Source organism: Leucoraja erinacea, chromosome 19 (genome assembly GCF_028641065.1).
Source record: "Leucoraja erinacea ecotype New England chromosome 19, Leri_hhj_1, whole genome shotgun sequence".
NCBI classification, from domain to species: Eukaryota; Metazoa; Chordata; class Chondrichthyes; order Rajiformes; family Rajidae; genus Leucoraja; species Leucoraja erinaceus.
This window is the reverse complement of record NC_073395.1, coordinates 21767318-21793939: the sequence shown is the minus strand read 5'-3', so window position 1 is coordinate 21793939 and position 26622 is coordinate 21767318. Positions and strand designations below refer to the sequence as shown.

Sequence of the window (26622 nt, the reverse complement as noted above, 5' to 3'; positions counted from 1 at the left end):
GTGTGACCAAGTTACCCCTCGGGTTCCTATTAGATCTTTCCCCCTTCACCTTAAACCTATGTCCTCTGGTTCTCAATTCCCCTACTCTGGGCAAGAGACTCTGTGCATTTACCCAATCTCTGCCTCTCATGATTTTATACACCGCTATAAGATCAACTCTCATCCTCCTTCGCTCCAAGGAATAGAGTCATATTTTGCCCAACCTCTCCCTGTAGCTTGGGCCCTTGAATCCTGGCAACGTTCTCATTAATCTTCTCTGCACCTTTGCATCCTGAAAACATCTTTCCTATAACGTGGTGTCCAGAACTGAAGACGATATTCTAAATGCGTAAATACTCTAAATCATTAAATAAGTTTGTCACTGAAAACCTAGTACAGTATTTGTAACGGTGGATTGCCTGTCCTAGTAGAAACATGGAACAGTTTACAGAAAAATTCACCATGCGCCGGAGTAACTCAGTGGGCCGGGCAACATTTCTAGGCAACATGGATAGCAGACTTTTCTAGCCGGGACCCTTCTTCATGTTCATGGGACTCTTCCCCTAACCGGGTCCTGAACCGAAACATCACCTTCCCATGTTCTCCAGAGATGCTGTCTGACCCGCTGAGTTACTCCAGCACTCTGTGACTTTACGTGTCCTAGTAGTCAAGTACAACAAAATAATAGATTGCTGTAAAAACTCTTCCAGTTCAGTCATCAATGTTTAGTTTTGAGACACAGTGTGGAAACAGGTCTTCGGCCCACCAAGTCCACACCAATAAGCGATCACCCGTACGCTATCTTTATCCGACGTACTAGGGACAATTTCCAGAAGCTAATTAACCTACAAACATCTGTGTTTGGAATGTGGGAGAAAACCAGAGCACCCGGAGAAAACCCACGCGGTTACAGAGAGAACGTACAAACTCCGAACCGACAGCACCTGAAGTCAGGATCGAACCTGTGTCTGGTGCTGTAAGGCAGCAACTCTGCTGCTGCCCCACTGTGCTGCCTCTGTGCTGCCTTTACCGGGAGAAACATCTTCCTCTTAACCACCCTATTGAGCCTTGTAAGAATTTTACTTATTTCATTGAAGTCACCTCTCATCTTTCTAATGACTAGAGGCCCAGCTTAGTCAATCTCTGCTCGTACAGCAGATCTGCCAACCCAGAAACCTGTCTGATGACTCTTACCATATAACCATATAACCATATAACAGTTATATGATTGTATAACTCTTCAATGCGCTCCCATAACTGCGAGTGCACCTTGTATCCGCCGCTTCTATCCAGGAGCAGAGCGTCAACATCAGGGACGTGACTGGACTATTTCCCTGTGTCTTTAGGGTTTGCAGAGAGTGGCATTGACAAAGGACCGGGGCTTATTGCCACTCAGCCACTTCACCAGAGTTGGCAGCATAAGCAGACAGGGGAATAGAGGGGAGACCGGACCTGCTGATCTTGAATCAAGAAAGACACTGCTTTGCCAGTGCGGTCTGTAAATTTGCTTTGCACAACAGCCTCATTCTACATAACAAGTTGGCATTCAGCAGGCAGACACGTGAAAGACTTCTAGGAAAGCTGGTTGCAATTAAAAAGCCACCATTTTCTACCAAATATCTTAAGTACTGAATTTAGTCCTTTTTTTCGAATGGGACAGCTTACTGTCTGGAAGTCACCATTCCAGTGCAGACCTGTGGCGCACTGGTCGAGTTGCTGCCCCACAGCGCCAGAGTCCCGGGTTCGATCCTGACTACAGTTGCTTTCTGTACGGAGTTTGTACGTTCTCCCTTTGAACGCGTGGGTTATCTCCGGGTGCTCCGGTTTCCTCCCACATTCCCCAGATGTACAGGTTTGTAGGCTGATTGGCTTGGTAAAATTGCAAATTGTCCATAGTGTGAAGGATAGTGTTAGTGTACGGGGATCGCTGGTAGACGGGGACTCGGTGGGCCGAAGGGCCTGTTTCCACACCCGTGAAATAGTATCTCTAAACTAAAAAACTAAAAACAAAAAAAAAACTAAATTCATAACTTTCCTCAAAGATTAATGATCTAAACTAGAGATCACTTCTCCAAATATGGGGTTATAAGGCACTCAAGACTGGAAGGATGGGACGTTCCTGCACCTAAAGTGAGGTAAATCTACAACACAGAGGCTTGAGGCTCAGTTATTGAGTTCATTCAACGCTATGACCGATAGATTTCTGGACAATAGAAACAAAACCCAAAAGCTATGGGGATAAGATAGGAAAATGCTGTTGACATAGAAAATCGACCTAAATCAAACAAGAGGCAAAATGTCTGTATCCCGCTCTGAATTTTTTAATGTTGTCTGCTCACCATTACTTATCTAAATAATGCACAGCATTGTCGTGGGAGTGCAAGCAAAGATTTAACCGACTATGCCAAAGGTACGTCCTTTTAGTCTGATCCTAGACAATAGTCTAGTCACTAGTGGAAACATCCTCTCCACATCCAAATGCTGATCCTGCAGGCTTACACACTAAATTCGGTGAGTTTCATTTTAGGTGACCCACATAGCGTCCTTCTAAACTCTACTGAGTACAGGCCCCCCCCCCCCCCGAGTGCAGATCAAACGCCCGGCATCGATGGTTAATCCAATCATCCCCGGGTGGTGCGAGGTCGCAAACCGGGTCTTGGTATGGACCCTCGTGCGCAACGCCATCACATCTCTGATGTAGTCCCCGCTCCAGGATGTCTTCTTTATTAACCTATTTGATTCGCCGTTGACAAGCCCATCTCGGTCTCCTTCCAGGGATCCGTGGGCTTCATGTCCGCCGTATTGATTGAAGGAACTCAAGTGAAATGCACTTAGAATGCCTTGCTTATTCAAAAATGGAAAATCAGATGTAAGATGTTGTTATTGAATAATTCACTCAATCAAAATCAGTAAATTAAAAAAAATCAAGGAAAGATTAGATTTTTATTCTATGATTTGCAGCGATCTAGAGTACACTGTGTAAAATTCAATAGTAATTCATTAGAGATAGAGCGTGGAAATAGGCCCATCGGTTTACCGAGTCTGTGCTGACCAGCGATCACCCTTAAACACCAGTGACAATTTACAGAAGCCAATTAACCCACAAAGCTGCACGTCTTTGGAGCGTGGGAGGTAACCAGAGCACCTGGAGAAAACTCACGCGATCACAGGGAAAACATACGAACTCCATACAGACAGCGGCCATAGTCAGAAGATTGAGCCCAGGTCACTGGCGCTGTTAGGCAGCAACTGTACCGCTGCGTCACTATGCAGCCCTGATTCATGTTACTTTCATATTAATAGTATTTCATGTTACAACTTGTTGCAGTAACATAGGCTAGTGATAAGAGAGAAGCATTTTTGTTGTAAATAAGGTATATATTATTCTAAATGTTATTGCATTGACAAAATGCCAGTTTGGTTATCAGTATGCAAAGCTTGCTAAAAGCCCACTGTACACTGTTTACACAGCATTAAGACATGGGTTAAATTCTTTAACTAAACACCACAGGGTGGAATTTCAGTTATTTGTACAATCTCACATATTAAGCCATCACTGTGGTAAACCCGTACAGCCACAGGTTCCCGTCAATGCACAAGTTGTAATAGGCTAGACAGATATTTTTTGGACTTTTATTAGTTTGCAATAATATAAAATTATTCCTGTAGCATATTTATCTGGAATGGAAATAAATTAAACTTATCCATACATGCTTACTGTATATAATACTGAAATACTGTATAACATGCATATTCCATAATTATATTCCATTATTATAAGCTTCTTAACTCTAATTTATTGTAAAATATTTTATGTATAAGGCTCTAGTTAAAAATAGTTATGTCGTCTAACATGCTGTATAGCTTCCCTGTGGGTCTACCTTGGAACGTACAACAGTTGCATTTTCCAATACATTTTCCATGGCGATTTATTGGATGTTAGATAAGTTGCTTAATCTTGTCAGTTTGCATATGGTTTTATAGTTAACTCAGTGAAGGCATCAAGGTATCATTTGCCAAGTTTCCGGTGGGAGAAAAGTCCCCCTTTCCTTTATATCAGGTGTTGATTGTGAGACTGAGACTTAAGTTGGGCTGAAGGGCCTGGAACGCTAGTATGGGCATTGTGGGCTGAAGGGACTGGTTTCCAGAGGGCTAGTATGGACATTGTTGGCCGAATGGATTCTTGGGCTGGCGGCTCAGTCACTCAAGACTGGTGTGCTGGCAGATCACTCACGGCTGGTGGGCTGGCAGTTGACTCACGGCTATTCCTTGAAATTCAATTTCAAGCAGGGTGCAAGGCCACTAAATTCAAGTGCAGTTTCTTACCACTTCAAACAAGGTGCAAGGCCACCAAATTCAAGTGCAGTTTCATACCATTTCAAGCAGGGTGCAAGGCCACTAAAGCCAGCGAGTCGTGACATCTACCTCCTCCATCTTGCAGAGACTGAGCCACGCCCACTGGGTTTCATAGTCCCTCCCCCTCCCACCAGGAGGTGCGTGGCCTTCATGCCGTGATTGACAGGAGAGAGAATCTCAACATTTTTTTAACACTAATAACTCTTTTATTTTTAATCGATGGGAAAAATCCTCGGCACCGGATGAGCGGAGGGGGACTGAGTAAGATGGCCAAAAATCACAGCCGTATGTGGTAACGTTTTTTCTAAAATCAATATAAATCGCAAACAGGAAGTGGTCAAGATTAGACTTTTAATTATATAGAAAGCAAGGCAACTTTAATTACGCAAGGCAACTTTAATTACGCAAGGCAACTTTAATTACGCAAGGCAACTTTAATTAGGCAAGGCAAGCTTTAGCATTTACAAACCAAGGGCAAAACACCTTTGCATTTCCAAACCAAAGGCAACACAGCTTTAGCATTTCCAAACCAAAGGCACCACAGTTTTAGCATTTCCAAACCAAAGGCAACAGAGCTTTAGCATTTCCAAACCAAAGGCAACACAGCTTTAGCATTTCCAAACTGTATTTTCAAATCACATTAAGGGAACTGACAGGTCACTAAAGCCACTGACAGTTTAGTAGACATGTGTTCAGTGTTACTCACAGCTCAGACTGAGAGATGTGACCCTCTTGCTCCCCCATCTTGCAGAGTCTGACTGAGACACTCAATGGTTATATGGTTTTATAGTCCCTCTGGAAGGGGCATGGTCTTCAGGAGAGAGAAACTCAACATTTTTTAAATACTATTAACTCTTTTATTTTTCATCGATGGTAAAAATCCTCTTGTCCTGCGCAGCGTAGGAGGTCTCTGAGTAAGATGGCCCAAAATCACAGCCATAAGTGGCAGCGTTTGTTCTAAAATCAATATACAGAACAACAGGAAGCAGTCAAGATCAGACTTTTAGTAATATAGATAATGGTCCACTGAAATTATTTAAAATCCAATTTCTATTATTTCTAGAGTTTTAGTATCTCATGTTTTATTTACAAAATTTACAATTGAGGATGAATTCATAAGTCATTCCCCAGTCAGTTGAACAGTTCCCGATTGTGGTCAATTGGAGTTTAGGACAAAATACCAAAGCTTGGTTTGACAGGATAACGTGCAAAAAATATTTAAAATTGATGCAGCAAGAGTGTTGAACAGATATGAAGAGGGAAAACACCAAGTGGATTTTTGGGGAAAACTTTCCTCACAGACTCATAGAAAATATGTGACAGAGCAGTAAGCTATTTTACCCATCATGAACATGCTTGTGTGGCAAAGAAAGTGTTATTTAGTTTAATCTCAGCTGCAAACACTAAACACATGGTCCTGTGGGACTATTCCTAGGACATAGTTCTTCAAATGCACATTGAAGTTCTTGTGAACAAATTCTAATCTGACCACACTCTCATTTCACTCCTGCCTTCAGGGAGAAGGTACAGGCGCCTGAAAACTAACGTCCAGGTTCAGGAGCAGCTTATTCTCTACAACCATCAGGCTATTAAGCACTTCAACCTCCAAATAAGTTCTGAATTGCACAGACTTGGGGGCATTGCTTTTGTCTTTGCACTATTATTTTTTATTTATTTGTTTAATATATAATTAACTTTTTGGGGGGAATTGTGAAGATGGTGTTGGTGTTGGATTTTTTTTGTGTTTTTCTGATTATTTTGTTTACATATCTGTTGTGCTGCTGCAAGTAAGTATTTCATTGTTCCATTTTGGGGCATATGGCAATAAAACATTTAACTCTTGACGAAATGTTAATTGGTCCTTTACCTCCATAGTTAAAAATAAAAGGAAAAAGAGTTTTAAGGATGGGCAGTGAATGATGAGTTTGGCCGTGATAGCTCAGTCTTCCAACCTACCTTGTTGTGGCCATTGCATTTTTTTTTACATTGCACTTCCGTGTAGCTGTAACATTAGCTGTGCACTCTTTTTATATTCTCTTTTGCTCTTCCTGATGTAGCACGCAAAACAAAGTTTTTCACTGTAACTGGTACAGGTGACAACAATAAACCAACATCCCCCCGAATTAATAAAAGAAAGTCCTCAGATCGGTTCTGCCATTAAAATTTGATCGTTATTGAGATGTGTTAGCAGTGACACCACCTCAAATTTGTTTTAAAAGCAAGCATTGTGAATCTCCTGTTACGGGTCATTTATTCCTTGGTTTACCTAACTTTTTTTGATGCCCTCAATATCCTTACCCAACCAAAACCTACCAATACAGTCTTGAAAGATCCAATTCGACCCCTTCAAGAATCGGGCAGTTTTCCACATTTCTAATACTGTAACCCCATTGATGGGTATAGTTGCCATTTTCTGCTTGTACTCCAGATGTCCAGTTTTCTTTCTTATCCTGTGAGAAAGGCTAATGGCACCTTAACAACGTTCTGAAAGGATCCAGAATGTTCTACTGTCCAGAGGACAGTAGAATGGATTAACAAGCAAGTAACTTTGGGAGAGGACTGCTCAACCGCCCAACTTACCCTTCAGCAAAACTGCAAAATGCAGATGGCACCACTCAACCTCGGTTGGAGTGAAAGTCACTTAATGTAATGTAACTTTGCTGTAGTTTTCTTTCAGGAAATGCATACAATATTACTTAATTATTACACATTTGATTATTACCATTATAGGAATGTGTTAGAAAAGTCGCTAACTTCACTTGTTTTTAAATGTCTGCTCTACGAACCTTCTACCAAATATGTAAATCGCCACGGGTGAATTTGATGTAAAATGTTATCATCTTACAGATTTTGTCACTTTGCATTGCATATAATACTTTACTCATCAATATATAACCATATAACAAATTACTAGACATGATTTTTTTTTCCAATCCATGCTTGTAATGAGCCAGCTACCTACATGAAAATAAAACTTCAGATTTAAACAACCTGAACAATACTGAGGCTTAGATGTTCTTTTGCTGGTCTTATTGGAATTGAAGACCATGGACTAATTATTAATTTCTAATGTACTTGAATTTTCACCAATGCTACTGATAATAATTGGCCATCTTTTCAGTCAGTACTAGATTATTTTTCATCACCCCTCTTCCACATTAGAAGATACGAATCATTCTCAATCTACAAGTACTAGACCAGCAAGACTTGTGTTTTCTAATCTTCTCTTTTTGAATTGATCGGGAGAGCGTGTCGGCTCTCTTTAAATCACGATTGCGGAGAGGAGCCTGAAGCACATCATGAGCTCAATGGGAATGGGTGGTTTAATTTCATTGCCATCAAGACGTAGGTAACGGAGTTGAGGCTGATTTTCTCCGATGGGCTTCTGGTAAATATTGCTGACAGGGAGAGGGCAGATTTGCGGTCCATTAATCTCTGTAAATAAATTTAAAAATATCCGTATTAATGTTCAGACAAAAATAAGGATGGTAAATACATCTCAATGGTCTGCCTTGAGCAGGCAATATTGAATGGATGTTTTAGTGTAGTTTATTGTTGTCACGTGTACTGAGATACAGTGAAAAGCTTTTTTGTCGTGTGCTACCCAGTCAACAGGAAGACTATACAAGATTGCAATCAAGCCGTCCACAGTGTACAGATACAGGGCAAAGGGAATAATATTTAGTGCAAGATAAAGTCCGAATAAATATAGTCTGAGGGTTTCCAATGAGGTAGATAATGGGTCAGGACTGCTCTCTAGTTGTTGGTAGGATGGTTCAGTTGCCTGATAACAGCTGGGAAGTGAACTGTCTCTGAATCTGGAGGTGTGCGTTTTCACACTTCTGTACCTCTTGCCTGACGGGAGATGGGAGAAGGGGTGAGACTCGTTAAAGGGAGTGGTAAGTCAGATGGACCCGTTGTCTCCCTCCCTCCAATGTTCCTGCATCTCACAGTGTTACAACTGGGACTGTGCTAATTCATCATAGAGCACAGAGTCAAAACATTTCAACAAAATGAACTCATAGGACATTGCTGGAAGTACACAACTTAAATACATTACCTTTTACAACCTGTTGCTCCTTGAATTTGCTGAAAATAAAATGTATTTTGTTAAGAGGTTTTCTTGGTTATCTGAGGAGGGATGTGCTGGCTTTGAGAGGGTCAGGAAGAAGGTTTATTAGAATGATTCTGGGGATGATTGGGTTAACATGTGATGAGCGTACTCACTGGAGTTTAGAAGGATGAGGGCAGACCTCATTGAAACTTACCAAATAGTGAAAGGCCTGGATAGAGTGGACATGGAGATAATTTTTTAACCAGAGGGACAGTCTAGGACCAGAGGGCACAGCCCCAGAATAAAAGTTAGAGATGAGGAGGAATTTCTTTAGCCTGAAGGTGGCGAATCTGTTGAATTCATTGCTACTGACGGCTGTGGAGGCCAATTCATTGGGTATTGTTAAAGTGGACGTTGACAGATTCTTGATTAGAAAGGGTGTTAAAGATTATGGGGAGAAAGCAAGAGAATGGGGTTGAGAGGGAAAGATAGATCAGCCATGATTTAATGGCAGGGCAGACTCAATGGGCTGAATGGTTTAATTCTGCTCTTATGACTTTAAAACATATAAAAGCCTAGCATTATTTTTTAAAATACTATTGTGGTGGATGTTAATATGTGTTTATTGTTGTTTTATTGTATTGTATTATATGTATGACTGCTGCAATTTCGTTCAGACTTCGGTCTGAATGACAATAAAAAAGGCTATCTATAAAGAAAAAGTAACTTTACAATTTAACTTACAATACCATATACACTTACATCTATGGCGTGAAACTATTAGGTCATGGGGGTCAGAGTAGATATTTTATTCCGGGGGTTTTAGTACATCTCGAGCATATGAAATTGAACGTAAAGTTACTGGGACCTTGGACATTTACAATCAAATAAAGGGGGAAAGAGAGCTGGAAAGAATGTAATTGTTATTACTTTGCAGAGTCAAAATTCCTTATACAGAAGATCAAGTCAGAGGTTATGGGGAGAAGGCAGGAGAATGGGGTTCAGAGGAAAAGATAGATTGGCCATGATTGATAGGCGGAATAGACTTGATGGGCCGAGTGGCCTAATTCTGCTCCTTTGACATGAACTTATGGTCTGAAGCTGGGCCATTCATGATATTGTAACCTTGCGACTTGCGATCTGTTTTTAACAATGCATACTAGATTATTAGCAAAATCCTTGTAATTTCCTGTTTTGAATAGCCTGGGTCACATTTAGAAGATTGACCTTTTTAATTTGTTGAGCAAAGAAGGTTGATTTGCCTACATTTTGACAGCATGTTTAGAAGTGGTGAGGAATAAGCTGGATAATGGAAGGACACAAAGTGCTGGAGTAACTCAGCGGGTCAGGTAGCATCCCTGGACAATATGGATAGGTAATGTTTTGGGTGGGGACCCTTCAGACTCTTGAGTCACCGAGTCATCACCTATCCATGTTCTCCAGGGATGCTCCCTAACCTGCTGAGTTAATCTAACACGTTATGTCTTTTATTAAAAATGAATGGAAAAGCAATGTGCCTTGTGTTCCTAATCTGCAATATTGGTGGGCAAAATTCTTATTCTCAGATTGTAAATTCATATGTGTTCTCTTTTGGAGACCGAAATGCGTGTGAACTTTCAGCACAAGCATTCACCACATATAGGAGCAAAGCTTGGCAGGAAATAGGTTGATACAGGTGAGGAGAGTATTTTTTTGATAGGCAGATGATTGGACAAAGCCCAGAGATGAAAAGACAGAAGGTTTGAGACAGAAGGATTGATGGGTTGTAAATTGTGAAGCTAGAGGAAAGAATGTAGGTAGAATGGGAGGGGGAGGAGAGAATTCAATGTTTATACCGTTGGATTGTAGGATACCCAATGATTAAGTAGTTTGTGTGTGGCCTCACTCTGGCAATGGAAAAGGTCAATGTGGGAATGGGAAGCGGACTTAAAAAACACACTGGAATACTAGTTATTTGAAAAATAGGGAGGGTTGCAGTGGTAGAGTTGCTGCCTAACAGTGCCAGCGACCCGCGTCCGATCCTGACTATGGGTGCTGTCTGTACGGAGTTTGCACGTTCTCCCTGTGACTGCATGAGTTTACTCCGGGTGCTCCGGTTTCCTCCCACATACCAAAGGTTTGTACATTAACTGGCTTTAGTCAAATTGTAAATTGTCCCTAGTGTGTAGGATAGTGCTAGTATACGGGGTGATCCTTGGTCAGCACGGACTCGGTGGGCCGAAGGGCTTGTGACTACGCCGTATCTCTAAAGTCTAACGTGGGTGTAAATTCTCATACAGGCTTCTTAATAACCTCTTACTTACTTTTGATTTGGTTGTGGTCCAGATGTAAATGCTGTAGTCTGAAATGAATGAGAGGAACTGAAGTGAGTTGGTTGTAGGACAACTGCAAGTCCAATATGGAGGACACGTTAAAAATAGTGTCAGGAAGTCCGCTGCTTGAAATCTCATTGTGGTTTAGCCTGACAAAGGATAATTTCGGTAGGCTGCTGAAGTAGTTCGTGGGTATCTCTTTGATGGAGTTTTTGTCCAAATAGAGCTGTAGGGTTGACACGGGAATCTGCTCGGGCATTGCCGTGAGACCATTCTGGGCCAGATTGAGCTGCAGTAACGTCTTCAGTCCTTTAAATGTGTTGGGCTGAATGACAAAGTCGTTCAACCTGTTGCCTTGCAGGTCGAGCAATGTCAGCTTGGCTAGGTTTGAGAAAGTTCCCTCGGGTATGCTGGAAATCTTGTTCCTCGCCAACCGAAGTTGCTCCAGGCTGGCTGGCAGAGGCGATGGCACTTTCTCCAGGCTATTGTCGTCAAGAAACAGGTAGAGCAGGTTTTCCATTTTCTTAAAGATGCCTTTTGGAATGTTGCTGTTTGTGATCTTATTTTTGTTTAGGTTCACCCACTTCAATTGAGTTCCGTTTTTGAAGGAATTATCTGAGATGCCATCAATGAGATTGTTTTGCAGGTAGGCATACAGGATTCTTGATGGTACCAAGGGCATGACACTGAGATGCCTGCTGTCGCAGTGGAGGGCATTCGAAGATCTGCCAGGGCATTGGCATTCTTTAGGACATCCATAAAAGTATTCCAACCGCGTTAAATACTCTTGGTCTTGACACCATATGCCGCTGTTCATGAATAAAACAACTAGAATGGGCTGGACAAGCTTCATGTTTGCTCCTAGTCTGGAAGAAAAGAAAGTGGGGAGAAATCAATCAAAGAGCAAAATTAAAAATGGTTAGAAGTCTGAACATTTGAAGCAAGGAGGCACAGTGGTGAAGGGGCAGCACAGTGGCACAGCGATAGGGTTGCTGCCTCACAGCGCCAGAGGACCTAGTTCGATTCTGACTACGGGTGCTGTCTGTACAGAGTTTGTACATTCTCCCTGTGACCGCGTGGGTTTTCTCCGGGTGCTCCGGTTTCCTTTCACATTCCAAAGACGTGCAGGTTTGTAGGTTAACGGGCTTCTATAAATTGTCCCTAATGTGCAGCGAGTGGATGGGAAAGTGGGATAACAGATCTAATTTTAATAAGTGTGCGATGATCGGTGGGGACTCAGTGGGCCGAAGGGCCTGTTTCCATGCTGTAAATTTAAACTAAACTAAAAGTGTAGTTGGTGAAAATCTGAAACAAACATCACGAATTACTGAACATCATCCCTCCTTGATGTGGGTTTTCTTAGAACACAAATTGCTGGAGAAACTTAGCGGGTCAGCCAGCATCCCTGGAGAACATGGATAGGTGACGTTTCAGGTTGGGACCCTTCTTCAAGCTGCCTCAAAACATCACCTATCCATGGTCTCCAGAAATGCTGTCTAACCCGCTGAGTTACTCCAGGACTTTGCGTCTTTTTTTGTAAACCGGCATCTGCAGTTCCTTGTTTCTTCGTTTTCTTAGGGTTGTGTTATGTGCTGTTTAGCTTTCCTCTGACATTTGTTCAGATTCAGATTAGATTTTTTTTTTTTAGTTTTAGTGATACAGTGTGGAAACAGGCCCTTCGACCCACCGAGTCCATGCCAATCAGCAATCACCCCGTATACTAGTTCCATCCTGCACACTAGGGACAATGTACAGAAGCCAATTAACCTACAAACCTGTACGTCCTTGAAGCGTGGGAGGAAACGGGAGCACCCGGAGAAAACCCACGAGGTCACGGGTAGAACGTACAAACTCCGTACAGACAGCACCCGTAGTTAGGATGGAACCCGGGTCTCTGGCGCTGTGAGGCAGCAGCTCTACCACAGCGCTTCATATTATAAAAGAAACTCATGGTATACCAAATTGATAGATATAACTATAAATGCCCTGTCTTAATCACTGTAAGTCTACATTCATTCTTGGATACTGTACAATTTATTTATCTTCGGTGGTAAAATAAAGTAAGCAGTGTAAGTCTCTTTTGTGAATTTTGGCTTTATTCCAGGTTCCTGTTTCAATCACCTGCATCTCATCAATGGTTTTTTGAAAAACTGTATGTAATTAGCTAACCATGGACCCCTAACTGCTGTGGAAAACATTAAGGATATAAGCCTAGATTTATGTGGCACTTTTCATGATATCTAGGATGGTCTAATGTGCTTTACAGCTGGTGAAGTTTAGACTTTAGAGGTACAGCTCGGAAACAGGCACTTCAGCTCACCGTGTCCGCGCCGACCAGCGATCGCCCCATACACTAGCACTATCCTACACACTAGGGACACTTTATAATGTTGCAGAAGTCAATTAACCTACAAACCTGTCCGTCTTTGGAGTGTGGGAGAAAACCCATGTGGTCACAGGGAGAACGTACAAACCCCATACAGACAGCACCTGTAGTGAGGATAGAACCAGGATCTCAGGAATTGTACGGCAGCAATTCTATCGCTGTGCCACTGAGCTGTCCAAAGTAGTTTTTGAAGTAAATTCTTTGTCACAATACAAGAAAGGCAGCAGTCAGGTCGACCACAGCAATGTGTTCATCACCATTTAATCTGTATTAATGATGCAGATCACAAAATAAATGTTCTTTCAGGACATGGAAAGAACTCTCTCCTCTTCAAAAGTTGACACTGGATTTCCTGCCTCAACTTAACAGAAGATGCTGACAGGACTTGAGGGCCTGAGCTATTGGGAGAGGTTGAGCAGACCAGACCAGGTCTTTATTCCTTGGAGAGCAAGGGGATGAGGGGTGACCTTATAGAGGTATACAGTATCATGAGAAGGTTAGATAGGGTAAATTCACAGTCTCTTGCCCAGAGTGGGAGAATCGATAACAAGATGACCTGGGTTTAAGGTGAGGGGGGAAAGATTTAATAGATACTTGAGGGGTAACTTTTTTTCCACAAAGGCTGGTGGGTATATGGAACGAGCTGCCGAATGTGGTAGTTGAGGCAGGTACTATCATAACATTTAAGAAACTTTTGGACATGTACAGGATAGGATAAGTTTAGAGGGTTATGGGCCAAACATGGGCAGGTAGGACTTAGTGCAGATGGGGCATGTTGGTCGGTATGGGCAGGTTGGACCGAAGGGCCTGTTTCACGCTGTATGACTCTGACTATGTGACTTAAGAGGTTCGAAGTGCATTTTTTTCAAAGATGCAGCATGGAAACAGGCCCTTTGGCCCACCGAGTCCACGCTGACCAAGTATCACTCATACACTAGCTCTGTTATCCCACTCTCACATCCCCTACACACTAGGGACAATTTACAGAAGCCAATGAACGCACAAGTCTGCATGTTTTTGGAATGTGGGAGGAAACTGGAGCACCCGGAGAAAACCCACGCTGTCACGGGGAGACTGTGCAAAATCCATACATTCAGCTGAGGTTAGGATCAAACCCGGGTATCTGGCACTGTAAAGAGCCTGTCCCACTTAGGCTAATTTTAGGCGACTGCCGGCGACTGTCAAGTCGTAGTGGGTCGCCGAAAAACCCAGCGACTGGACCTCCCTTCGATGTAAAATTTGAAATAGAATCATTACTTTAACAACAACAAAAAAACAAAGTCAGCACCGGCTACAAACTACCTTAACCTGGCAACAAGCTACGTTCAGTGGCGGACTGGCCAGGGTGTCAGCTTGCCCGATGGCAAGTGGGCCCCTGATGAAGTGGGCCCCCTTTGTCTCCCGGCAACCAATATTTTTAAACCATGTCCGCCACTGGCTACGTTAACCTGGTGTCAGGAGAAGGCAAGCTGTACTCAATGGCATCAAACCCACTGTTGCCGACTGTCTCAGAAAAATTTTCAACATGTCGAAAATTCAGCGGCGAACAGAAAGACGCTACAACTCTTTGGGTGACTGAGGAGACTTTTCAAGACGATACTGACGACACCCTGGCGACCATGTAGCAACAACCTAGTCGCCTGTAGTCACCTAAAAGTAGTCTAAGTGGGACAGGCCCTTAAGGCAGCAACTCCACCAGTTGTTCTGGGATAGCTCTGGAGAAGGAGAAGTTACAGAGGTCTGGGCTCAGTAGAAATTGGAAGCAAAGAGAGGCTAGGAAACTGGAGGGGTATAGATGGATTTATAATAAGCTAAAGAAATGGGACATTTTTAAGCAAAAAGGACCACTGCGCAGACAGTTGTCTCAAAAACCCTTAAACTAAAGCAAAACCTGACTGAATGGTAACACACTGATGGAAACATTTAGATGAATCACAGGAAGTAGTCTGGTTGAAATATAAAGGCTCCACTGCAACCCTGACAGCCTGGAAATGAATGCATCTGGCGAGGATTTCAGTCAGTGGGTTGTAACATGCTGAACAAATTATCGTTCAATAACGATTGAATGAACACAGGTGGAGAAGGTCTGTGTCCCACTCCAGGGAGTTGAACACAGAAACCTAGGCTGCCACTGCAGCAAGGAACTGGAGAAACAATGCTCAGATGCAAGGCTACACTGCGACCCCATCTCCCCTCTCAAACAAACAGAAAGAACCTCTGGTTGAATTTCCAAAGAGCAGGATATGAATTCTCCCTGGTCTCCTACATTTATTTATAACCAAATTAACATCACCAAAGCAGATGTCCACCACAGTGTAAAATTCGCTGACGAAGGCTCTCGACCTGAAACACCACCTATCCATGTTCTCCAGAGATGCTGCCTGACCCGCTGAGTTACTCCAGGTCTTTGTGTATTAGCCAGCATATGCAGTTCTTTGTTTCTACTGTTTATACAAATGCTGCCATGCTTCCTGTGCTGCAGCAGTGAAGCTAATAAACGTTCTTCATTTGCTGTAAAGTGCATTGGGAAGCACTGAGGTCGTGAAACATTTTCGGCAAATGCTATTTCTTTCTTTGAATCTTGTGAAAGGGACGAAAATTCAAACCCACGTTAAAAAAGAAACATAATGGGAAAAAGTGTCATGTAAACTCAACGTTCCATTCTTCATTCGGAGGATAATCCGTATCTGTTTAGTTTAGTTTAGTCTATTGTCATGTGTACTGAGTACACAGTAAAAAGCTTTTTGTTGCATGCTATCCAGTCAGCAGAAAGACTATACATGGTAATATCAAGCCGCCCACAGTGTACAGATATAGGATACAGGATAAATTGTATAACATGTAGTGCAAGATAAAATGCCAGAGGAAGCTATAGAGGCAGATACAATTATGACCTTTGAGAGACATTTGGACAGATACATGGATAGGAAGGGTTTAGAGGGCTACGAGCCAAATGCAGGCAAATGGGGCTAGCACAATATGCCAACTTGGTCAGCATGGATAAGGTGGGCCGAAGGGTCTGTTTCCGTGCTATACAGCTCTGTTAGTAGAATAGACTGGAAATGGGAATTAACATAAATGCAAAAATAAGTGGTTGTATTCTCAGACTATTATCCTGAAACCCTGGCCATTAATCCATGAAAAAATACGCAAAGTGCTGGAGTAACTCAGCAGGGCAGGCAGCATCTCTGGGAAAACATGGATAGGTGATTTTTCGGGTTGGGACCCTTATTCAGATTCTCCATGCATCCATGTATTTGAATCTCACCTTGGCAACTCGAAATTTGCATTTAACACAAAAAAGATATGGAAGCTAAAATATGTTTAGTACCAATAATACCAACAATGAAAATGCTAGGTTGTTGTAAAAATCCTGAATAGGTTCACCACTGATCTCTTGGGAAGGAAATCTACTGTCTCTAACCAGTTGAGTCTATATGTATCTTCAGGCCCAGCAGTGTGATTGCATCTTAACTATCCTCTCGCAATTACGCTCCACAATAAACACAGTGACATTCTCGTTCTTTAAATGAATAAATAAGCACTGCAAAATTGATTCAGCAGAACGTCAGGTCTGGATGAGTCACAAATGCTAGGCTGCTTACTTAAGAAGAACAAGGAACTTCTTGCCACCACTTTATATTGTACTACAGTACCTAACTTGCTTTTAAGAACGAGACTCTAAACTAAATCCCTGTACAAGTTATCCCAGCATAAAACAAGAACAAGACCTCAACAAGAAGCATTGGTCATTGGAAGAGTGAGATGGGTGTAGAAATCATGTTGTAAAAGAGGGCCAGGTTTACCTTGAGGTCCTAGGGGGATCTCCTCATCTGTAGTGTAGCCTGCAAAAAGAATGTTTAAAAAAACCTTGCATTGACACAATCCTTGTAACATCCAAATAAGTTTTCAGGATAAATCCTGAAGGAGGAGAGAAAGAGAGAGAGGGTTGGAAAGAAGATTGTGGGGTTTAAGGCCTTGGAAGTTGAAGGGTTGGTTGCTTATGGAATGATTACGTTGATAACACTTCAGAGGTCAGAGTTAGAAGGGATTGTAGAGTCGGTGGAAATTACAGAGAAAGCGTGGAAGAGTCCATGGAGAGATTTGAAATCAAAGTTGAGAATTTTTATGTCAAAACTTTGCTTCACGGGAATCAGGCACAGGATGATGGACAAACTGGCTACGCGGTGGTTACATGCTCTCCCTGTGACCGCGTGGGTTTTCTCCGGGTGCTCTGGTTTCCTCCCCCATTCCAAAACTGTGTGGGTATGTAAGTTAATTGGGTTCTGTAAATTATGCCAAGTGTGTAGGAAATAAATAATATAAGGGTAATCTCAGGTCAGTGTGGACTTGGTGGGCCGAAGTGCCTGTTTCCACACTATTGTCTAAAACTATCAAACTGAAACAAATTACAATGTAGCTAGCAGGGATTTGGAAAAGAGAGAATGTGGAAGTTTGGCCAGGAGACTAGTTTGTATTTAACAGTAATAACAACATAAATAAGATGGACGCCAAATGCTGGAGTAACTCAATGGTTCAGTCAGCATCTCTGGAGAAAAGGAATAGGTGACATTTTGGGTCAAAACCATTCTTCAGACTGGTAATAAATGCCTGATTATGTTTATATTTACCTAATCATCTTGAAACATTACATCATCTGGTTTAAATTGTTTGCAGAGTTGAGTTCCTTCAAAGCCAACTCAATCTCAAAGGGAAATAGAGTAATTTGCAGTCATTGTTTCTGACTTGATGGTTCAAGAAGTTATTACTCCTGATGAATACTTTCTCAATTACCATTGATCTACCAACGCACAACTGGTTTCCTGAGGGATCCAATGTCAACTGCATGTTACAACTGAATACATACAGCTGGTGGAAGCCAAACTCTCCAAGTGGCATTTAACTTTACATGTCATGATCATTTGCTGCTGAAACCCCCTCCATGTCGTAATTTCATTGAGAGCTGATGATTCCAATGACCATCCCAGACAATCTGTCTTGTTCCACTCTGTGAATGGTTGAGTTTGTCCACATCTCTGATGCCCATGTACCAAGATCCATTCACCTGTGCTTCCTGACATGCCCTTGTTTTTTAAATCCACCTGCACTCCCAACTCCCCATTTCTGAAATTTCATCCTGGACTATAACGTTTTGACATGTCTACACTCTGACTAATTATGACATCTTGATAATCAAGGACGAGTCTCACCGCGGTCACTCCCACTTCTCCCCTCTCCCATCAGGCAAGAAGTACAGAAGTGTGAAAATGCACACCTCCTTTCTTCCCAGCAGTTATCGGGCAACTGAACCGTCCTCTCACCAGAGAGAGCAGTCCTGACCTACCATCTACCTCATTGGAGACCTTTGAACTATCTTTAATTGAACAATACTGGATTTTACAATCTGAAGGAACTTCAGATGCTGCTTTACACCGAAGATAGACACAAAATGCAGGAATAACTCAACAGGTCAGGCAGCAACTCTGGAGAAAAAAATAGGTGATGTTAAGATCTGAAGAAAGTTGTTGACCCAGAAAGTCACCTATTCCCTTTCCCCAGAGATGCTGCCTGACCTCCTGAGTTACTCCAGCTTTTTATGTCTATTAATGGACTTTATTTTGTACTAAACGTTTTACCCTTTATCCTGTATCTGTACACTGTGGACTTAATTGTAATCATGTATTGTCTATCTACTGACTAGATAGCATGTAGCAAAAGCTTTTCACTGTACCTCAGTACACGTGACAATAAACTATACTCAAACTCCTCTCACCAACATGAGTACACGTGACAATTATAAACAAATCTAAACTATACTCCTTGAAGTTAATTCAAAGACTATGCTTTCAGTCGACAAAGTTCCTGAGTTCCTCTCCTAAACATCCAATCCTCTTTCTCATCCATTGAGATGTTCCATAAGCCTAATTTTCTTTGATCAAATTTTAGTTACCTACTGTAACGTCCTTATATCTCTGAATGTGGATCAGTGTCATTTTTGAGTTGGTTCTAGTTTTTTTTTTACAATGTTACAAGATAGAACTTACTATTAATTACCAAATAAAATGTTTAGATCATTATTCCAGCTTAGTTTAGTTTGGTGATACAGCTGAGAGACAGGCCCTTCAGCCCAACTAGCCGACACTGACCATCGCACGTCTTTGGGATGTGGGAGGAGACCGGAGCACCCAGAGGAAACCCACACGGCCACAGGGAGAACGTGCAAACTTCGCACTGATAATGCTGGAGGCTACGTATTCCTGGGTGATGTTCAGCAGCTGTAATTGATACAAGATGTACTGTAACCATTGGTCTAATCAGTACACCACAAAGGAGAAAAATAGTTATTTCCATAAAAGCAAATGAGGTTTGTCATATTTATGATGCATCATGAATACTAATAAATAGTACTAATGTTTCTTGATCTAGACCTTATGCGTTTATTTTGTGATTAACAAGCTAGAATCAAAAGGCAAAAAAAAACCTGAAACATTTGCAGCCTTATTTTAAATGTAACGGGGGGGGGGGGGGGGGGGGGGGGGGGGGGGGGGGGGGGGGGGGGGGGGGGGGGGGGGGGGGGGGGGGGGGGGGGGGTTGTAGGTATGTCTGTAGAATAGGTCTAGATGCTGCACCATGCTTGCACCGTTCACTGGATGAAACAAAGTGAAGCATTAACATATATCCATGGGAACGTACAATGAGTGGCTGAGGTGCTGGACGATTACACAGTGATGGCAGCCAACTTGCTGGCTTCCTCAGCTTGGGACTCGTCAGCCAATAGCAATGTAGAAGACAGGGGACCTAAGCTGTTGCTTCTCAGACAACACTTGCTTCTTCTTCTTCGAGTTGCGTCGAGCCACTTACAAACTTAGCATTCCAGAAACTAATTTGTAGAAAAGTGTCTGCCGCACTTCAAACATACTTGATTGGCATGGAGCATTTAAGGATGTTCCCAGGTTATGCAATGCTCTTTGTAAATGTAATTCTTGTCTTTCAACTTCAATTCAAGTGCACTGAGTATTAATGAAGTAAGTAGATTGCATAAAGGATGGATTAGCAGATACCAGACAGGTATCTGTTTCTATAGCTAGTTTTGAATTTTAAATGTGTAAATACTTCATATAATTTTCAGAGCAAATTGGACATAATTGTTAAAAAGAACACTGCAGCAAACCAATAGAAATATTTCTGGCTGTCTCTGGGTATTCCTAGATATGCAGACTAGCTGGAGTAAGAATCAGTACACATATTAAAAACAGAATCTTTTTTAAGAGAGTGTGTGAAAAAATTTAGTGCAGAGGATTCATCACCGAGGCTTGCAGAGTTTTGAGTTTAAAGTGCAAATACATAATTGTTTTTCTAGAATTTCTACAAATTTGCTTCTGGAATGCTGAAGTTTTGAGTTTACATTGATATATTTATATATTTTTACATCATCTTGCTTTTAAAATCTACTTTCAACTAGAAGCAAAGATTACTCATTATCCCTTTATGGTCCAGCATTGGAACAAAATCATGGGAGGAAAATTGGATGATAAAATATAGTCATTAAAAAAATACAAACTATAAAGCAGTTTGTTACTGTTGAAAATCTGTTACTGTTTTATTACTTTCATTAAAAAAATACCCAAACTCAGTTTTGTGTATGTACAGTTATCATTACATTATCTCATGGTAGCTTCAAAATATATATCATTCACAAAGATAGACTGGGACATTTTCTAACTTATCACCAGGCACTGTAGTGTAGGTGCCATAGAATGCCAAGTTAACTCATAGATAACCTGAGATATCTGATCTCTGCTTTCAAAAATTGTAAAACAGTTTTTACCTTGATTTCCAGGAATTCAGCTCTGATAATGGTTTTACTTTGTACGAGGTGTTCAGCTAAAGGGAACGCTGGAATATCTCAGATACCTTTCCTCCAATCTTGTGTTCCTGAAACTAAGCAGTAGCTTGCAGCTCTCCAGGATCTATCCTTTAGGATCTTGTTCTTACATCTACAGTAGAACCAGAGGCACAGCTTCCACTGTTCAACAGCCTCACTTACACCATTGTTAGGCTGTGTCAGATTGGCTGAGTCTGCATGCTGGTTTTATTAAGGCAGCCGAATATATATACACAGATAAAGTTTTTTTTAACCCTAAAATGGCAGCCTACCACACGTGAAACTGATGGAGTGGGGCAGGGAATTTGTGGCTCGGTAATTTTTAATATTCTTCCAGAAATCTCAGACTCTTGCTCGTATGTAATCTACATTCAGAGCTATAGAATAAATAATCTAACTTAATGTGGCATGTGTTGAAAAGGATGTAAATTTGAAATGGAACCATTCGGAATGGTGTTGGGAAATATTCCAGATCACCTAATTTAATTCAGTGAAATATTATTAAATATTTCAGTCACGCTGCTGAACAACAGGGTAAGGAGTCGCAGCTGTTTCTGGGTTACTTTCTCCTGGGATTGGGATATGAACCAGATGCAAGAATATTTGTCTGATGCTTATGGCATAACTGATTCATTTGAGCACTGTGTTCGCATCAATAACCTGACTTGCATTGGTAATGATTACATTTTAAACGCAGATGGTAAACCTTCAAATGAATTCAGATCACACATGTGTTTCTGCTACATATGGTAATTGATCCATGCACATCTAGAAAGCTAACTACTGCCTGGAGACTAGGAAGTTCATTCAACGCCAAGTCCCCCTCCACCCCTGCCACTTCCATTGCCAGGGAAGGCAAAGAGATTCAACCAGTTTCAGAAGAAAGGCCACAATCCTTAGGTCCTGGTCCCAGGTCCAAATGAGGCTCACAACTCAGGAACAAATTGGCTATTTCTACTATGCATCTATTGCACATTTACCGACTCCCTCAGTTATCTGGACTACACTGTTATCAGGCACCTGAACCATCCTACCGACAACTGCAGAGCAGTCCTGTACTATTTCCCCCTTAAGGATAAGGGGGAAATCCTTTAAAACCGAGATGAGGAGAACTTTTTTCACACAGAGAGTGGTGAATCTCTGGAACTCTCTGCCACAGAGGGTAGTTGAGGCCAGTTCATTGGCTATATTTAAGAGGGAGTTAGATGTGGCCCTTGTGGCCAAGGGGATCAGAGGGTATGGAGAGAAGGCAGGTACGGGATACTGAGTTGGATGATCAGCCATGATCATATTGAATGGCAGTGCAGGCTCGAAGGGCCGAATGGCCTACTCCTGCACCTAATTTCTATATGTCTCTATGTTACTACTATCTACCCCATTGGAGACACTTGGATTATCTTTTATTGGACTTTATCTTGCAGTAAACATTATTCATGTTATTCCCTTTATCATGTATCTGTGCACTGTGGATGGCACGATTGTAATCATGTATAGTCTTTCCGCTGACTGGTCAACATGCAACAAAAGCTTTTCACTGTACCTTGGTACATGTGACAATAAACTAAACTAAAATAAACTTCCTCCCATCCATTTCTCCCAAAGACACTATTCCCTATTCCATCGCATCTGCTCCCAAGATGAGACTTTCCATTCTAGGACATCCAAGATGTCCTCTCTCTTTATTAAATGCGGTTCCCCCCCCCCTTCTGTCATAGATGGATCACTCACCCGTGCCTCCTCTGTGTCCCGTAGTTCTGCTCTTCCTAACCCCCTTCTCCCCCCAGACGGAACAAGGATAGAGTTCCCCTGGTCCTCACCTTTCACCCCACCAGCCTCCGCACCCACCACACCACACTCCGACATTTCCTTCACCTACAATGTAATCCTACCATGATTCGCATCTTCCCATCTCCAACCCTTTCTAGCTTAGGAGTCTGGAGAAGTGTCTCGATCCAAAACGTCACCTATCCATGTTCTCCAGAGATGCTGCCTGATCTGTTGAGTTACTCCAGTACTATGTGTCCTGCTATGTTTCAACACATTGGATTAGTTCTTTAACTTGTATTGGTGCTCACACAACCCAAGGCCAGGGTATTCCTCCCGTAATCCCCGTATACTGCATGAGATCACAAAGGGTGGTGGCTATATGCAACCAGCTGAAAAAGGAGCTAATTGACAAAATCTGTAGGAAGGAACTGCTGATCCTGGTTTACACCAAAGATGGACACAAAATGCTGGAGTAACTCAAAGGGTCAGGACATCTCTGGAGAAAAGGAATGAAGTAGGGTTGCGATGCAAAATGTCACCTATTCCTTTTCTCCAGAGATGCTGCCTGACCCGTTGAGTTATCCCAGCATTTTGTGTCTATCTTCGAGGAGATAGTTGAGGCAGGTACTATCACGTTTAAAAGACGTTTGGACTGGTACATGGATAGGATAGGTTTAGAACAAGATGGCCAAATGCAGACAGGTGGGATTAACGTAGATGGGGCATGCTGCTCAGTGGGCAAGTTGGGCCGAAGGACAAGCTTCAACGGTGTATTACTACAACGGGGTGGCATGGTGGCGCAGCGGTAGAGATGCTGCCTTACAGCGCTAGCAGCGCCAGAGACCCGGGTTCGATCCTGACCATGGGTGCTATCTGTATGGAGTTTGTATGCTTCCCCCTTGATTGCATGCATTTTCTCCAAGATCTTCAGTTTCCTCCCACATCCCCAAGACATACAGGTTTGTAGGTTAATTGGCTTGGTATAAGTGTAAATAGTCCCTAGTTTGTGTAGGATAGTATTAATGTGCGGGGATCACTGGTCTGTACGGACACGGTGGGCCGAAGGGCCTGCTTCTGTGCCGTATCTCTAAAACTCAAACTAAATAAAGCTTGGATTAGGATGTCTCTTTAGGGCTCTGGTGTCCAGCATACGAGTGGGGTGACCTGCCCAAAATGTATTCTTCCCCAGACAACAGGAAGCAACGATCAGACTCATGTGCACATGGAAACTATCCTCTGGTATCCACTAAAACAAACAGACACAGATGCCCCATCCAATATCTATTCAACACATGGTTTTAAACTCGGATGCATTTCTAAGCTATAAGATCATAGAGTTTTTATCACATTTCAAAACCATTTGAAGTCTGATAACAGTGGAGAAATAGGGTCTCAACCCGATAAGTCAGCTATCCGTATTCACTGGAGATGGTGCCTGAACCGCTGAGTTACTCCAGTACTTTGTGCCTTTTGTTGCAATGGGAAGTAACATTCATTGGGAGCACAGCACAGAAAAAGGGGTTAAATGCCGTGGAATTTTAATTGTCCATTAGAAGGGGAGTAAGTTTACCTCAATCAATATTTCCATCCAAACATTTTTAAAAGCATCTGTGCCTAAACAAACCTTAGTGAAAAAATTAACTGGTACAAACGGGTGATTGATGGTTGGCGTGGTCTCGGTGGCCTTTCCATCTGCAAAGATAGCTTAGAGAATAGGGAGGCACAGTGGTGTAGTGGTAGAGCTGCTGCCTGATCTCGGGTGCTGGCTGCGTGGAGTTTGCACGTTCTCCCCGTGACCCCGTGGGTTTTCCCCTGTGTGAAAGAGTTGCCCCTCAAGTTCCTAATACATCTTCCCCTCTCATCTTGAACCTACAGTATGTACTCTGGATCTTGATTCTTTATTCTGGATAAAAGATTCTGTCGTTCACTGTTTCTACTGGCCAGGCTAGGACCAACAATAGGGTGAGGGGTGATCTTATGGAGGATCATTTGATCCTGATGGGAATAAATAGGGCAAATGCACAGCCTCTTTTGCCAAGAGAAGGGGAATCACGAACCAGAGGATATAGGTTTAAGTTGAGAAGAGAAAGGTTTAATAAGAACCTGAGGGATGACTTTTTCACACAGTACAGGGTATATGGAACAAGCTGCCAGTGGATGTAGTTGAGGCAGGTACAATAACATCATTTAAAAGATGTTTGAACAGATGCATGGCCGGAAAGGTTTAGATGGGAATGGGCCAAACATGGGCAGGTGGGACTAGTGTAGATGGGGCATCTTGGTCAGCAGGGGTAAGCCAGGCGAAGGGTCTGTTTCCATGCTGTATGACTATGACTCTATTGCTGACCCTAAATCTTTGGGACAGGTCTTAAATGCTTAAAATCTAAACAGAGCATTTGCCCAGCATGTACATTTACTGCTTCTCCAGCCTTGAACACTGGCACAGAAAGGCCATTTGGCCAGTTGGATTAATATTGTCAAAGATTTTCATATCCATTTGAGAGGGAAACGTTTTAGAGTAGTTTAGTTTAGTTTATTATTGATAAAGTACCGATGTGCAGTGAAACACCTTTGTTTGCTTGCTATCCAGTCAAAGCAAAGACTACACATGAATACTGTCAAGCTGTCCACAGTGCACTGGTAAAGGATAAAGGGTACATCATTTAGTGCCAGATATAACATTGAAGTCCGATAAAGTCTAATTGAAGATAGTCCGAGTGTCTTCAGAGAGTTAGATGCGAGGTCAGGGCCACTCTCTAGTTGGTGATAGGATTGTTCACTTGCCTGATAACAGTTGGGAAGAAACTGTTCCTGAATCTGGAGGTGTGCGATTTCACACTTCTGTACCTCTTGCCTGATGGTTGAGGGGAGAAAAGGGAGTGACTGGGGTGAGGCTGGCCCTTGTTTATGCTGGTGGCCTTGCTGAGGCAGCGTGAAGTTAAAGGGGATCTCAATTTAACGGCAAGTTAAACGGACTGCACTTCCGACAGATGCCCCTCTCACGACATCCACAGGGGAAGCTTACGTGACCATGTTTCTATGGGAGCAAATGGAAAGGCCACGCAGGGTTGGTGTTTAAAGTAATGGGTGTTATATTAAAGCTGGTGCGCACCAGGATACCCGTCAAAGCAGGTCTGCTGATCACGACTTCGGTACAGCTTTTACATTCTCAGCTGATGCGATAACACAGAAACTTGATTAATAGTAAAACACGGTCTAGATTACAAAGTGGAGCTCACAAAAAGACTTAATTAGGTAACAAACAGAATAAGACGATTATCCCCAAGTCTAACTTAGTTGCCTGTAACATTGATGGGTGCACGCTATAACATAATCAGTGAAGTTCCTGAAACTTGGGTGTTGTCACTGCTGCATTCCACAGAGTCAGGGACCCCAGTTCGATCCTCACTGTGGGTGCTGTCTGTACGGAGTTTGCATGTTCTCTCCATGACCGCGTGGGTTTTCTCCGGGTGCTCCAGTTTACTCCCACACTCCAAAGACGTACAGGTTTGTAGGTTAATTGGCTTTGGTGAAATTGTAAATTGTCCCTAGTGGGCAGGATAGTGTTAGTATATAGGGAATGTTGGTCGGCGCAGATGTGATGGGCCGAAGGGCTTGTTTCCATGCTGTACCCCTAAACAAAACTAAACTAAGCTAATCAAAATCCACATCCCTATTTACGAGTTATTAGCGCTCACTATTCCTTCCCCTACAGCATGTTCTGCCTCAAGCACAACCTCAGCTGACTTAGCCGTGGTCTGCTTAATACAGAGCTGCACTTTGCAATCTAGCTGTGGCCATGTGGTGTAGCAGTGTTACTTTTCCATCTCCTGCGGTTTAATGGAGATACAGGCAAATATTTAAAAGTTCCCTCTTGAAGCAG

At 42.4% G+C, this 26622-nt stretch overlaps 1 protein-coding gene across 2 annotated transcripts; it reads right to left on the bottom strand.

Moving 5' to 3' along the window:
• Positions 1–2881: 2881 nt before the first annotated feature.
• Positions 2882–21184, bottom strand: kera (keratocan). 2 transcript variants are annotated; one of them, XM_055650610.1, is made up of 4 exons: positions 20916–21184; positions 16894–16932; positions 10693–11567; positions 2882–7770 (listed from the first exon to the last, which is right to left on the bottom strand). In XM_055650610.1, the coding sequence occupies exons 3-4, from the start codon at positions 11552–11554 to the stop codon at positions 7598–7600; spliced, it is 1035 nt and encodes a 344-aa protein (XP_055506585.1). In that variant the 5' UTR covers positions 11555–11567; positions 16894–16932; positions 20916–21184; the 3' UTR covers positions 2882–7597. The 2 variants fall into 2 exon arrangements, with proteins under 2 accessions (XP_055506585.1, XP_055506584.1); XM_055650609.1 differs by lacking the exon at positions 16894–16932 and having other exon boundaries at positions 2884–7770; positions 20916–21183.
• Positions 21185–26622: the final 5438 nt, after the last annotated feature.

What these genes read in the sequence shown, in the direction of transcription:
- kera (XM_055650610.1), bottom strand. Translation starts at nt 11,554, where the DNA reads ATGAAGCTTGTCCAGCCCATTCTAGTTGTTTTATTCATGAACAGCGGC. An exon ending in GGACCACAACCAAATCAAAA is followed by an intron (nt 7,771 to 10,692) that starts GTAAGTAAGAGG and finishes ATTTATTTACAG; the next exon opens with AGATTAATGGACCGCAAATC.